Source organism: Scomber scombrus, chromosome 6 (genome assembly GCF_963691925.1).
Source record: "Scomber scombrus chromosome 6, fScoSco1.1, whole genome shotgun sequence".
NCBI lineage: Eukaryota > Metazoa > Chordata > Actinopteri > Scombriformes > Scombridae > Scomber > Scomber scombrus.
The window spans coordinates 14,874,901-14,890,331 of NC_084975.1; the positions used below are offsets into that span (position 1 = coordinate 14,874,901).

General features: G+C 40.0%; 1 protein-coding gene across 1 annotated transcript; it reads right to left on the bottom strand.

The window, feature by feature from the left end:
• Positions 1–2,028: 2,028 nt before the first annotated feature.
• On the bottom strand, positions 2,029–10,438 carry LOC133982432 (fibroleukin-like). The gene is made up of 4 exons (XM_062421485.1): positions 10,066–10,438; positions 8,698–8,781; positions 3,919–4,542; positions 2,029–2,732 (listed from the first exon to the last, which is right to left on the bottom strand). The coding sequence occupies exons 1-4, from the start codon at positions 10,436–10,438 to the stop codon at positions 2,029–2,031; spliced, it is 1,785 nt and encodes a 594-aa protein (XP_062277469.1).
• Positions 10,439–15,431: the final 4,993 nt, after the last annotated feature.

The following is a 15,431-nucleotide window of genomic DNA, read 5'->3' on the forward strand; positions in this document are numbered from 1 at the left end:
TAATTAATTAAATAATGAATTTCTAGATGTTGACACACTGGCTATCTTATAACTAAGACCTCAAGTTTAGAGCATAAACCAAACCTCACCGTATGGCTCTCATGCCAGCTGATATTGTGTCTAAGTGGTGCGTATTTCCAAACAGCGTTTCAGGTAAAATAACACTAACTGTTTGGTATGCAATAAGTCTGGAGCTTTCAGAGTACCTGGACTTCTACCCACTTGTTAACCAGCATGACACACAAATCACTTCAAGCACTGAGGAGTACTCTTGCTTGTGATGAAGAATACTCATTTAACCAATGCACACTTCATAATAAACTGTTCTTTGTTATAGCCTGATGCTTTTGATCTAAAGATTTGAATCCACATCTGGAAATTGTTCACCTGGTGCTAATCAAGTAACATCTGGGAACATCTTCCCAACCCTCTTGTCTGATCACAGTTGTATTTACATGCTGTCTGATCACTGCATGTGCTTCCCTAACACTGCTCTCGGTCAGCTTACTGTCTCAGACCTGCTCTGTGTGGATAGGTATACAAACCACCTCACCACAGAAAACCTCTCAACAGGACTTTGGATGATCTCTTCAACACTTGTGACTCTTTTGAATGGAAATCAAGGCCTGCAGACACAATACCATCACTCTGCCGTTTCACACAGGATTTTATGCTTTTATGTTGAGGGAAAAGTCACGTGCTTCCGACCTTAGTCTGCGTCACTTTGAGCAGCTTGACACACCGGATGTACAATCTTGTGTAATATAGCACCACCCCTCTTCTGGTCTTATCCAATCAGCAGGCGAGGTGAGCAAACTCTAAAGTGACGCAATTCTCTCCGCAAAGGGTGCAGGGAATTTGAGTCCTAAAACATTTGTTCGAGTCTGCTGTGTTGGGCTGATCACTGAGAAGCCAAATGTTGCTTTTAAACTATATTTAAAACTATATTATATTATGTGTATATATATATACTACTACTAATAATAATTATATATATATATATATATATAATTATTATAATTATATATATATTTATTATAATTATATATATATATAATTATATATATAATTATTATTACTACTACTAATAATAATAATAATATATATCATTATTAGTAGTAGTAGTAGCAGTAGTAGTAGTAGTAGTAGTAGTAGTAGTGGTAGTAGTAAATACAACACACAGTTATTTAATTTATCGGTTATTTTGTATTATTGTTAGCAGGAAATTTCAGCAGAAAAAAAGAAAGTAATGCAAAGATTTATTAAAGCATGTTTTATTTCTCTTGACAAAACAATCTTAATTATTAAAATCTCTTAAATCCACCATCAACTTGCATTCCAGTAGCTACTAAAAAAAATCATGTCTGTTAATACATCTGTGATCTTCACTCATAGAAAAATAACTCCTCACAAGAAGATTCTCCTCTCTGGTCAACACACATATTCCATTCTCAACATAACTGTTATAATGACAGTTTAATATTCAAAGACTACTGAAAAGACGATCCACAATAAAGTAATAACCTTTATATCTACTATGTACATCCTCGATTTCTGTCACATCATCCTGTAAACAAAATAGCATTGCAGAACCACATCCCACCACAAGGCAGCAGCATTGTGTTAACAGTGTACAGTGAGTCACTGCTACTCCACATGTGACTTTTTGACCTTTCACTCCTTTTGTTTGAATTTTTTATTTATTTATTTTTTCTTTTCTTTTTTAACTTTTTAATCATTATTGTCATTCAGACACATTTTCCCCAGTTGACTGTATGGAGATCTATCTGGGAGGTGGGAGTCGCCACTCGTCCTATTTTGTTCTGTTTATTAAATGTTTTGTTTGCTATTCATGTAATGTTGTTACTAGTTATTAATGCATACCTTGAACTTCAATAAAACGTTGATCATGAAAAAATAGTGTACAATATGTGTGTAGGTAAAACATGTTTTACATGGAGCCTATAGGAGCTTATGGTTGTGGTTTGTTTTCTTTTCAAACACGCCCTGCTAAAGAGTCAGAGCCACTCATGGTGTGAAGCCCTTTGGTCTGATCATCATCCTGACACTTTTAAAGGACTGTCTGTCGTTGGTGGGGTAATACTCTGTCGATATGTTGTGCCACGTCCCCCAGAAAATCCCATCCCGGATCCCTTTGTATCTTCCTGTATAGTATCTTCCGTTAAGGTTTGCAGCCATGCATGCATCAAACCACCAGCCGGAGCTGTAGTAGGCCCCGCAGTTCCCAGATGGATAGCGGTCGTGGTCCCTGTCCGGGGTGGTGAACCATCTGTTGTTGTGATCATAACTTCTGCTGTAGGTAAATGAATCACCTGCAGTGCCAGAGTAACCTCTTACTGACAGCTTGTACCGCAACCGCTCACTTGACACCCTGAAGTGGTCATACTGTGCATACCCCATCCCTCCTTCAAAGTCCACCAGCTCCACAAACAACATCATTTCCCTGTCCCGGGTCAGCAGGTTGATCATGTCGTTGCCCAGCCAAAACTCACCGTCCAGCTCACCGAAGCCTGCTCGGTATTGCGCCCAGGTGCGGTTGAAGCTCACGCTGCCGTCCTGCCGGTTCTGCAGGACAGTCCATCCTCCGCCATGCTGCTCCATGTCACAGAAAACCGGGACGCTTCTGCCCTGGGGTTCTGGAGTCACCTGGTAGACTCCACTTTTAGTCTCTCCCAACAGCAGCAGGTCAGAGCAGTCTCTCGCCACGGTAACTGTAGATAATGAAATTTTTAATGAGGAAATTATAAAGATTTATAATAATTTTTTTCAAAAGCAAACTTATTAGTGAGTGATCTAAGGTCCTGCCTGCAGATCATCATCTCACAGCTGGTATGTAGCCTTGAAATGTGTTGGGTGAGGTCACGAGTGCAACAGATGTCAGTGTAAAACTAGGCTTCCTTTACCAACATAAAAGATGAGTTTTAAGTCTGTCAAGGTCAGTCTTCACAGAGGCTGAATCTGAGAGGTCAATGCAGGTGCAGTAACTTTAAAGTATGTTTTACCAGTATTTTTTCTGTTAAATAAGACAGGTAACACTTTAAATAATACATACTATACAGCAGCCTCCACGTGTGGGTTCCCACATGAGGAGATACTGATGCAAATCTGTGTAAAACTTAATTATAGTGTGTTCCAACCCATTTATTAACTGTTTATATTGCTTATAGCTGCTATATAGGGGACTTAAAGCTGAAGAATATATATGATTGATGCCAAATTAATTGCTCAATGTGAGCCACGCATGCTGCAATATGTTTCAAAGCTGCTGGTCTATGCATACTTGTGGTTTCATCCATAATGATTGCACACACAGAAACACACACATTTTGCACACATATGCAAATTCTACCTTTGACAAATAATAGCTGTGATGTATGATACAAAGATGATCTCAGACCACATAATTACTTTATCATTTTGATGTAGTTTGTTTTTTTGGGGGTTTTTTTACCATGTGGTCCTCTTAATTAAAATCCTTTCAGCTTAGGTCATACCAGTTTGTTTTATGAGAACACAAAATAAGCACCCAAATACTGATACGCAACCTTTTCTTGAGTAGTTTTTCTCTCAGCCCTAATGCTTGTGATCAAATGTCATCAAAGGACTTTTATAGTGTTGGTTGTAAATTTCAAAGATTTTTAATGTGAAGTGGGTTCTCTTCTCCCTTTTTGTATGTTCCTTTTTGTTTACAACATATATATATGTTATATATATATAATATTACAACATTTCTTTGAGTTAACTGATTCAATTATTCTACATTGTGATGCTAATCAATATTATTTACTGCTACTGCAAACTCTGTCAGTCATAATCACAATTCCTGCAAGAAGTTATTGTAAATTACACATTGCACACATTGTTCAGAGACTGTGACAGTAAAATAGTATGTCTTGCCTTCAGATGGTATCAGTGTTGGGGATTTGTTGCCTCCCTGGTTGTCCTCCAGATGCTCTTTTGGACGCCTGTCCGATGGTCTTCCTTTTGGACTGTTATAGGGGAAAGCAGGCACCTGTTGGATTTTCACACGCAGCTCACGTGCGCTGGATGTGGAGGACTCAACAGCTGGGGCCTCGGGGCCAGAGGTGGCCGGGGTTGTTGACTTGAAGTCAGAGCTAACTGTGGGGATGAGTTGAGCACTGGGAGAAAGAATAGTCGTCTTACTGGGTGCTTTTTTTCCTACATTGTGAAGTATCTTAGCTCGTAAGCCGGAGTCACCTTTAGAAGCGGGGTTTGGCTTTGTGGATCCTGGACTGGCACTAGGGATAACACTTGGGAGGATTCCACGGATGGCTTTGTTTGGTCTTGTTGTCATTGGGATCGATGATGGTTGACTGGCTGTTTGTGGCCTCAGATCAGAGGTGATCCTGCTGTCTGGGCTCATTGTAAAGGCCTCAGGGAGAACGTGAAGGTGAGGCAAGGGATCAGCTTCCAGGCTGTTAGGGCTCTTTGAATCCAGACTGATAGTTTTCATCATGCTGAGACTGAATTCTGTGTCCTCTGGAGAGTGACTCACTTCAGCTGTTAGTTTTACAGAGACAGAAGTAGGTAGCATGTCAGTGTGAGAGTTTTGAATGCTGTCTGTGGTAGTCCTGCTGATTTGAAAGTGTGTGTGTATGTGTGTCTTGGTTTTTGGGCTTGGCTTTGGTTGCACTGCTTGTTTTGGTCTTTGAGCAGGTGTTGCTTCTGGCAGAAGTGTAGGTCTGGTTGGTGGTCTGTGTTTGGGATGGGGCCATCGTTTGGATGTTTTGTTGGACTCTGCACCAGGGATTTGATGAGACACAGGTTTGGGGTTGATGTTAAGTATTTGGGCAAGTCGAGGAACTTTTGGCCCGTTATCGGTTTGCAGTGCTTGGTTTGGTTTTGGCTTCCCATTTAGTTTAGTCTTCTGGCCTGTCCCTAGCTGTGTGTGTTTTTGGTTAAGTTTAGGCAGGTGGCCAGGTTTAGGCTTCTGGTTAATTTTACGGATATTCTGACTGGGTTTCGGCTTTTGATCAGGGGGGATGTTATCATGATCAGGTGTAAGCTTTTGTCCAGAAGTTGAGTCTTGGACAGATCTAGGTTCAGGTGAAAGATTTTGATCAAAATGTTCCATTAATTCAGTGACAGCCTTTTGGTTAGGTTTTGTTGTATAGCTAATTGTTTGACTCCCTCCAAATTCAGGCTCTTGAGCAGGTGTAAAATCTTGGTTTGATTTAGAACTTTGATCAGATTTTGTTTTTTCTTTGCCTCTCAATTTTTTGTCAGGTTTTTGCTCTTGGTGAGGCTTCTTGGTTTTAAATGGAGGAACACTCTTTTTCTCAGGGTTTGAGTTTTGATTAAATATTGGGATTCCATCAGATTCAGGATCTTTGTCAGAACTGGTTGTGTTGACAGCTACAGGTCTTTGAAGAACAGGAGGATTTGGCTTTTGGCGACTATTTTGTTTTTGGATCAGTAACTGGCTTTGATTAGTTGGCCTGTCTTGACCATGTTTAGGTATTTGATCTTTTTCCAGATTTTGATCAACTGTCCTATCTTGATCATGTTTGGGTATTTGTTCGTTTTCCAGATTTCGATCAGTTGTCCTGTCTTGACCATGTTTAGGTATTTGATCTTTTTCCAGATTTTGATCAGCTTTCCTATCTTGACCATGTTTGGGTATTTGTTCGTTTTCCAGATTTCGTTCAGTTGTCCTGTCTTGACCATGTTTAGGTATTTGATCGTTTTCCAGTTTTCGATCAGTTGTCCTGTCTTGGCCATCTTTAGATATTTGATCTTTTTCCAGACTTCGATCAGTTGTCCTGTCTTGGCCATCTTTATATATTTGATCTTTTTCCAGACTTCGATCAGTTGTCCTGTTTTGACGGTGTTTGGATGTTTGGTTTAGTTCCAGATTTGGATCAGTTGTCCTGTCTTGACCATGTTTGGGTATTTGATCATTTTCCAGATTTGGATCAGTTGTAGTGTCTTGGTCGTGTTTGGGTGTTTGGGTTAGTTTGAGATTTGGATCAGTTGTCCTGTCTTGGCCATCTTTAGATATTTGATCATTTTCCAGACCTCGATCAGTCGCCCTGTCTTGACCATGTTTGGGTGTTTGGTTTAGTTCCAGATTTTGATCAGTTGTCCTGTCTTGACTATGTTTAGGTATTTGTTTTTTTCCCAGATTTCGATCAGTTGTCCTGTCTTGACTGTGTTCGGGTATTTGTTCATTTTCCAGGTTTATGTCAGATGTCCTATCATGACCATGTTCAGGTATTTGTTTTTTTCCCAGATTTCGATCAGTTGTCCGGTTTTGACCATTTTTGGGTATTTGATCGTTTTCCAGATTTCGATCAGTTGTAGTGTTTTGGTCATGTTTGGGTGTTTGAGTTAGTTCAAGATTTTGATCAGTTGTCCTATCTTGACCATGTTTGGGTATTTGTTCGTTTTCCAGATTTTGATCAGTTGTAGTGTCCTGCTCATTTTTAGGTATTTGATCCTCTTCCAGATTTTGATCAGTTGTCCTGTCTTGACCATGTTTGGGTGTTTGGGTTAGTTCCAGATTTTGATCAGTTGTCTGGTCTTGATCATGTGTAGGTATTTGTTCATTTTCCAGATTTCGATCAATTGTCCTCTCCTGGCCATGTTTAGGTATTTGTTCATTTTCCAGATTTCGATGAGTTGTCCTATCTTGGCCATGTTTAGGTATGTGATCGTTTTTCAGATTCCAAGCAGTTGTAATGTCTTGGCCATGTTTAGGTATCTGATCTTCTTCCAGACTTCGATGAGTTGTCCTGTCTCGACCGTGTGTGGGTGCTTGGGTTATTTCAAGATTTTGATCAGTTGTCCTATCTTGACTATGTTTGGGTGTCTGGGTTAGTTCAAGATTTTGATCAGTTGTCCTATCTTGACCATGTTTAGGTATTTCTTCATTTTCTAGATTTCGATCAGTTGTAGTGTCTTGCCCATGTTTAGGTATTTGATCTTCTTCCAAATTGTGAGTAGTTGTCCTGTCTTGACTATGTTTGGGTGTTTGGGTTAGTTTACGATTTTGATCAGTTGTCCTGTCTTCACCATGTTTAGGTATTTGTCCATTTTCCAGTTTTCGATCAGTTGTCCTGTCTTGGCCATGTTTAGGTATTTGATCCTCTTCCAGACTTTGATCAGTTGTCCTGTCTTGACCGTGTTTGGGTGTTTGGGTTACTTCAAGATCTTTATCAGTTGTCCTGTCTTGACCATGTTTAGGTATTTGTCCATTTTCCAGTTTTCGATCAGTTGTCCTGTCTTGGCCATGTTTAGTTATTTGATCCTCTTCCAGACTTCGATCAGTTGTCCTGTCCTGACCATGTTTGGGTGTTTGGGTTAGTTCCAGATTTTGATCAGTTGTCCTATCTTGACCATGTTTTGATGTTTGGGTTAGTTCAAGATCTTGATCAGTTGTCCTATCTTGACCATGTTTAGGTATTTGTCCATTTTCCAGTTTTCGATCAGTTGTCCTGTCTTGGCCATGTTTAGGTATTTGATCCTCTTCCAGACTTTGATCAGTTGTCCTGTCTTGACCGTGTTTGGGTGTGTGGGTTGGTTCAAGATCTTTATCAGTTGTCCTATCTTGACCATGTTTAGGTATTTGAACCTCTTCCAGACTTCGATCAGTTGTCCTGTCCTGACCGTGTTTGGGTGTTTGGGTTAGTTCCAGATTTTGATCAGTTGTCCTGTCTTGACCATGTTTAGGTATTTGTCCATTTTTCAGTTTTCGATCAGTTGTCCTATCTTGGCCATGTTTAGGTATTTGATCCTCTTCCAGACTTCGATCAGTTGTCCTGTCCTGACCGTGTTTGGGTGTTTGGGTTAGTTCCAGATTTTGATCAGTTGTCCTGTCTTGACCATGTTTGGGTGTTTGGGTTAGTTCAAGATCTTGATCAGTTGTCCTGTCTTGACCATGTTTAGGTATTTGTCCATTTTCCAGACTTCGATCAGTTGTCCTGTCTTGGCCATGTTTAGGTATTTGATCTTCTTCCGGATTTTGATCAGTTCTCCAGTCTTGACCATGTATGGGTGTTTGGGTTACTTTGAGATCTTGATCAGTTGTCCTGTCTTGACCATGTTTATTTTTCAGTTTTCGATCAGTTGTCCTGTCTTGGCCACGTTTAGGTATTTGATCCTCTTCCAGACTTCGATCAGTTGTCCTGTCCTGACCGTGTTTGGGTGTTTGGGTTAGTTCCAGATTTTGATCAGTTGTCCTATCTTGACCATGTTTAGGTATTTGTTCATTACCCAGATTTCTATCAGTTGTCCTGTCTTGGCCATGTTTAGGTATTTGATCCTCTTCCTGACTTTGATCAGTTGTCCTGTCCTGACCTTGTTTAGGTATTTGTCCATTTTCCAGATTTCGATCAGTTGTCCTGTTTTGACCATGTTTCGGTATTTGGTGGTCTTCCAGATTTGAATCTGTTGTCCTGTTTTGATGTTTTGATACCGGATTTTTTTTCATATTTTGATCTGGTTTTTGGTCAGGTTTTGAAATTTGGACTCGTTTAGAGTCTTTGCCAGGTTTAGATGTCTTGTCAGCTTTGGGTTTTTGCAGAGAAGGTTTTTGCTTTTGGTCATGTTTTGTTTTTTTGTCAGGCAAAGGAGTTTGGTCTGGTTTATGGTCAAGCTTTGAAGTTTTTTGCTTTTGGTCAGATACAAGCTTAACTCCAGTTTTATGTTTCTCACCTGGCTTTGGTGCTCGGCTCGGTGGAGGTTTCACACCAGTCTTTTGGTCTGAGCTTTGAGATGGCCAAGGGCTACGGTTTTTGGCTTCAGGGAATGCAGTTGTGTATAAGTTCTGATGAGGATTAGAGGTGGTTAAAGTTGATGTAGTTGAGCTTTCTCTATTCTGAGAACGAGCACCAGCACTGGGTATCTTTGGGGTTTTTGCAGGTGGCCTGCTGGTCCTAAAGGCAGAGTCTGCATCATGGTTTTCAGTAATATCAGCCGCCCAAAGGTCTGTGCTTGGGGATCGATGTCCATTAGCAGTTAATGTTGTCTCTTCATCGACATCTGTGATAAAATGTGAAGTGGAACTGGACAAGGGAGGAGATGGAAGAGATGACGTCATGGTTATAGCTTCATTTGAATCCATGGAATCAGACCTTTGAGTTAAAATAATGATAGATTGAGGGGTTGGACTGATTGAAACAAAGTCTGTATTCTCGATTGCTTTGCTAGATGCTAATTCTCCATCACTGTCTCTCTGAACACTCTCAACTGTTTTTTCTTCTTTTTTGATCTCCTTTCCCTTTCCCCCCCTCTCCTTCGCCCCCCCCTCTTTTATAGTCCTCCTGTTTTCTGAGCGCCCAGTGCTTTCAGTCTGGTTTGGGTTCTCATTATTTTGCTCCACTTTTATTCCCTTTTCCATTTCCTTTTTCCTCTCCTCCCTGCGCTGGTCTTGCTCCCTATTTGTATGCCCATCATGGTCCCCTGACATCTTTATTCGATCACGGCCACTGTCTTCTACAGTTTGGGTCTTTCTCTCTGTTTCCTTTGTTTCATTTCGCCGAAAGTGATGGTCACTGTCTTCTGTGTTCTTTGTAATTTTTGTAACATTAATTGTAATCTTTCTCTCTTTTCCATTCTCCAAGTTATCCTCTCGATCCCTCTTTGAATTGCCTTTTCCAGCGTCTTCTGTATCTGTGTCTGTCTCCTTGTTATTTCTGTTAACAACCTTTTCTCTTGCTTCTGCTTTGTCATTTCCACCAGCAGCTGGCACCTTTGCATTCCCCCATCTGTCCTTTCTTTTTTCCCCCTCTGCCTGAGTTTTTCCATCTTTTTCTGCCACTTCTTTTAAAGTTTTTTCTTTCTCATTTTCTTTTATGGCTCCTTTATTGTTCTCTCTTTCTGCTTCCCATCTCTCTCTCTCTGTCTTTTCCAAAGTTGTTGTTTCTAAGTCAGAGTCGCCGTCTTCTTCTATAGTCTTTTCCACTTTAACCCTGTCCATCCCACAATCCTGTCTTAAATCTCTGTCATTCTCTTGTCTACTGTCTTGTCTCTCAGGATTTCTCTCATTCATCCAGTTTCTCTCATCTCTATGTTCATGCTTACCCTGAATCAGCATTTCATACTCTTTTTCTCCTTGTCTCCCACATGCTCTCTCACTTTGGCTTACTTTACAGTCTGCACACAGCTCCCTCAGTTGGTCCACATTGTCCTTCAGCTTCTGCAGATCCTTCATGATCTTCTCCAGCTCTCTGAGCTGCTTTGGCAAATGGACAGTCAGCGGTGGCAGACTGAATAGGTAGGGGCACATGCTGTCATCCGGCCCCTGTCTGCACGGCACCGCAGGTCTCAGAGTTGCAGCGCAGGGCCCAAATCCTTTATCCCCCTGGAGGAATCCTTCACCAGTGTCTGCCGTGGTCCAAGAGAGGCTCAAGAAGGCCAGCAGGGTCCCACATATGCATAGTGCTGTTAACCTCATCGCGTCCTCAGAGTAAAGAGTAACAGGAGAGGAGGGGGTGATAGTAAAATAGACCCACCTCAGTTTGTGAAGTGCAGTGACAGTGAGAGGAGGAGGTAAGGTGGGAGGGAGAAAAGGAGGAAGGGGGCAGTGATGGAGCGCTTGAGTGGAAAGTGAGTCTGGGAGAGAAGTGCAGAGCGAGACGCTTTGAGAGGGAAACAGGTGGGAAAAAAACTGGGAGAGGGAGGAGAGGATTGTGTGGATGTACTCACAGTAGATGGTCTGTATGAGATAGTGGATGAGGATCAGAAAGCGTGAGGAAATAGTAAAATATTTCTACTTTCTAACATAAGCAGAATTAGCCGTAACCAAAGTACAGCTTTAGAAAGTGTGTGTCTTATTTTATCCTGTTGTTACATTCCGTTTTGTCCTCACTGTAATCACATCACCTAATGAAGACCATTTGCAATGCATTCTCCCTCCATGCTGTAATAATAAGTATATCAGGGCCTTGAATATTCATGTGGGTCACAGTTGCTTTGGCAGGCATTTCCTAAGCTTCCTGTTTGTGGATGCACACACATGTGATTGACAGATGCAATAAGTCAAAATATGCATTTGAAGCAAAACACTGGCTCCTGGGCTGGAGCCAAGAGTTTGTTACTCAGATTTGTAAGGACATATTTCATTTAACTGTAAGCTGTGTGGTTTAGCTCAGCTCCTGACTAATGAAAGTCAGGAATGTTGGATTTATCCAAGAGGGCTGCTTGATTCAAACGCTATGCCAGGGGAGAGACATGTCTCATGTACTATTGACATTATCCGGACAGCACTAATCCGCGACAAGTGTAGAGAATTGGTGAGGCAATCACTGGGAGGAGAAGCTAAGCTCACTGTGCATAGACTGTAGGTTCATCTAAGCTAATTCATTATGTCTATGTATATAGAAAAAAAAAAAAAGGAAAGAGAAAACACAGTCACATGAACTAAATGAGGCATCTGCTTGGCGGGGAGTTTAGATAATGAGGCTGTAGTTTCTCAGACCCGGCGTGTTAATGTCAGTCCCACCACAGGATATGAGTGATAGCATGCAATGCTTGTTTCTGATGTTTCAGAAATGTGTCCATCTCAATGCTTGTCAGACCACTTAAATTGTCTTATTTTTAGAATGTGATGAAACCTGACCCTTTGTTCTCTGTCTCTTTACTGGCCGGTTGTTCTGACTAATCTAAGCTGGAGAGATTTCTCAGCTGTCCTTTAATAATGACAAAGGAAACCATCTGTTTAGCAAGAAGACTGTGGGAAGTATCAGGTTAGAAGTGAAAAGGAAGGTGAAAGGAAAAGGCTCAATATAGAGCAGAATTTACCTACAGGTTCATAGGTACATATAGAGAGATGGTTTGCAAAGACATATAAAGTGCTATCTATCCAAACCTACTGCACTAAATATGACTTTATATTTCAAGTCGGACCCTTCCTTCTTCTATGCTAACGCAGCTTATGAGCTCATTTGACATTTGACAGCTGTTGGCAGGATAAAAGCCAGGAATAAGTATCCTTTCACCTTTCACAGTCACGTCACTACTACAACACTTACAAATGGTGTGAGAGAAATGTTTACACTCTCGTGAGACTTCTGTCTGAACACTCTGCCATATTGATTAATTATCAGATCCACATTTATAGCAGCCCAGCCAAGCTCAGACACTTATTGCTTTGCCATAAAAAAAACTAAACGTATGCACCGGCTGCATGTTAATTGTTATAGCTTTAATGCAGCTGATTTATGTTAATAATGTCAATTAATTTGATAGTAGCTAATCTAAAATACTTTATTCTGCTCTCTACAGCTGCAGGGCACAGCAAGGAACTTATTATTCCCAATAATACCCACACTCTTGGCTTTACCCATTTATGGACAGCAGCTTTTTTTCTCTTCAGGGTGCCCTCTTGGGAAACAGTGTTTTGAATTCCCCCAGTGAGCTGGCTTGGCCCACTCTCTGTCCTGGATTATGTAAACACTGCCATTTTTTTCCGTACAGACTAGAACAAACATCTGACCATCAGTCCAGCTTTGCTGCCTGCTCTTCCTGGCAGACCACTTCATCTCCATCCACTTTGGGCAGAGGAGCCACTGTCGTTGGTTATGTCTGTTATGTGCATAAGTGTCCCATTTCCAACTGAACTGGAGTGAACCCAACGTCTGTCATAGTCCTCTCTCAGTCTGCCTGCCTGAAGGTATAAACCTACCTGGAGAATATTATTCTTCTGACTCCCTGTTTGCATGCTGAGAACAAATAAACATTTGTCTAGCAAAACAGTCATATGATACAGCATTTGTCTCAATCCTGCGGATCAGTTTGTATCACTTTAATATTAAAGTATTGTTCTTCATCTCCCTTCTCTCTGTCAGACACACACACTCATACTCACATTCATATCCACATGAATTGCCTTTTGCCAATTCCTTAATTCTTCAGTAACTGATACATTCCTTTGCCATGTGTGAGAATGTTTTTCATCGCTCACTGACTGATAGTGATTCTTAAAAATGAAACAACCAAGTGTTCCTCACATCTGGGCTGGATTTCCTACAGCTAGCCAACACCAGATAGCGTCAGGTCAAATTGTCTCTATTCCAAAAGCCTGGACCTCATTAGGACATTGTTTAAAATTTATATTTAAGAATACTTGTTCTGATAAAGGATATGGAAAACGGGCGTAACGTGGGAACAGGTTATCTGCTGCTGTCACCTTCTGTCCAATGTGGCAAATGTGTCCAAGCGGGTTTTTTTGCATTAAACTGCCTGTATAGACATTTGCCACAAAGATATTCAATCGCAGCTGTTTGGTTTGAACATTATAACATATTTTGAAGGAGGCTCAGACGAATTTGTGCTGCATTCTGTGTATTTCCCAGATGTGGTTAATAAAAACCAGGCATAAGACACAGTGGAAGAACTCGATGTGAATGCACAGAAAGGTGTGATTGAATCCATTTCAACCCATGTTTGTTGACTTTTCTCCCCTTTGTACCAATGCCTCCATAATATTTAGAAGAGATTTCAAGCTGGTAAAAGTAATTAAATTGGGATAATAGGGTGTTTTTCTTATCCAGAGGTAAAAGTAGTCCTACAACATCATGAAAATACTTCATAACTAATAAGTCCTGCATTGAAAATATTGCGCAAAGCCCCCCGTTGGTCAGAAAATGTGAGTTACATGTTGTTCCTTCAGTTGGTTGTTTGGGCTTCGCTGTGCACAATGATGTTTGTACATCTTTTGTTTTCACATTCTCCTGCTGAGGGAGGAAAGTTTCTCTGTGCTCAACTTAAATCTGAGTTTAAGGGGTGGGCCTTTATTGCTATAGTCATCACCACAACTAGTTTGGAGACAATTGTGTAGACTTGAAGCCTCCACACTGAGAACGTATTTTCCACATCTTGTGTCCAGCAGTTAAACTTTTGAAAACATATTGATAGTTTGAGCATTTCTCAATAATAGAGAGGGCGTAGATGAATGATTTTAATGAGGTAATTAAACTTATTTTGTGGAACATTTATATCAGACACATATTAGCGTATAAATCGGATACAGCTGATTCAGAACTCTGCAGCCCGAGTGCAGACTCCTTCTGGTCCTTCTGGTTGCGCAGCCTTTTTTTAAAACCCTTACCTCCGTTGCCTGTCAGTTTCCATATAAATTTTAAAATTCTTTCACTTGTTTTGAAAGTACTTCATGGTCTTGAACAAGTACGGCCCCTCGGGTCCTCTGGCACGAGCCTGTTAGTTGTTCCAAAGTGCAGGAATAAATAAAATCTTTGGTGAGGCAGCTTTTAGCATTTACGCTCCGAGCTGCTGGAACAGCCTGACAAGGATCTGAGAGCAGCTGCAAGTGTTGAAATCCATAAACGTCAACTTAAAACCTAAAACCTCAAACTTACTTCTTCAGTCTGGCTTTCGATTAAGAATGGTTTATACACATTATTTACTTATTTTATTTACTTATTTAATTTTATGTATATACTTTATTTGATTTTTTTCTCACTTATCAATTTCTTTTCTGTTTTTTTGTCTTTTTAATTTATTTTATCTAGTTTTTTCATCTAGTTTTTATTTCACTCTATTTTATTACTATTATTATTATAGCCTTTTAAATCTAATTTATTACATTTTCCTCATTTTTCTTTCCTTGCGTGCATCAGAGGCAAACAGTTTTTTGTGATTTTGTCCTATTTTGTTGTTTTTGTGGTCTACACTTTTTCTGTCTTATTAATGACTCATCAGTCATCTGTGAAGCATCTGTGAAGCACTCTGAACGGTACTAACCTGTTGAGGTGCTATACAAATAACGTTTGACTGATTGAGTATTTTTATAACTCTCACAACATGCCTGGGTAGTATGTTACTGTGTCAGCAAAATGTACTTTATTTTGTAGTACTCAATGAAGGAAAACGGTAAATTGAGTGTTGTAATATTAAATATATAATTGGATTATTATTACTGATACATTAATGTGTAACTGTATACTGTGTACTTCTATAGAAGGATGAGGTGGAGAAGACTTTAACCATTTTATATCCTTTGTTATTTTGTCTCTTTTTCTTCTTTATTATCTGAAAGAATTAATCATATTTCCTAACATTATCCTGTGTTTTCTGTGCAAAATCTTAATCTACAAACTAACTAAAACTGCCAAAAACATAAAGTTAAGTAAATAATACAACATTTCAAACTAAAATACTACTAATAGTAAAGTATGATCACCTCAGATTTACAGTATTTGAGTAAATACATTAGTTAAATGTCACCACTTCTGAAGTGGTTATAACGGATTACCACTTTGTGCTGCCTTATGTAATGTGAACCAAAAATAATCTTTGTTACCCAGCAAACTGTATCTTCTTCTCTGTTTAAGTGCAACTGTGTAAGTGTTGGTGCTCCGTCTTACATACACCTAATGAACAAATCTGGGTCAAAAGAAATAAACAAATCTCATTATAGAGTAAGCTAA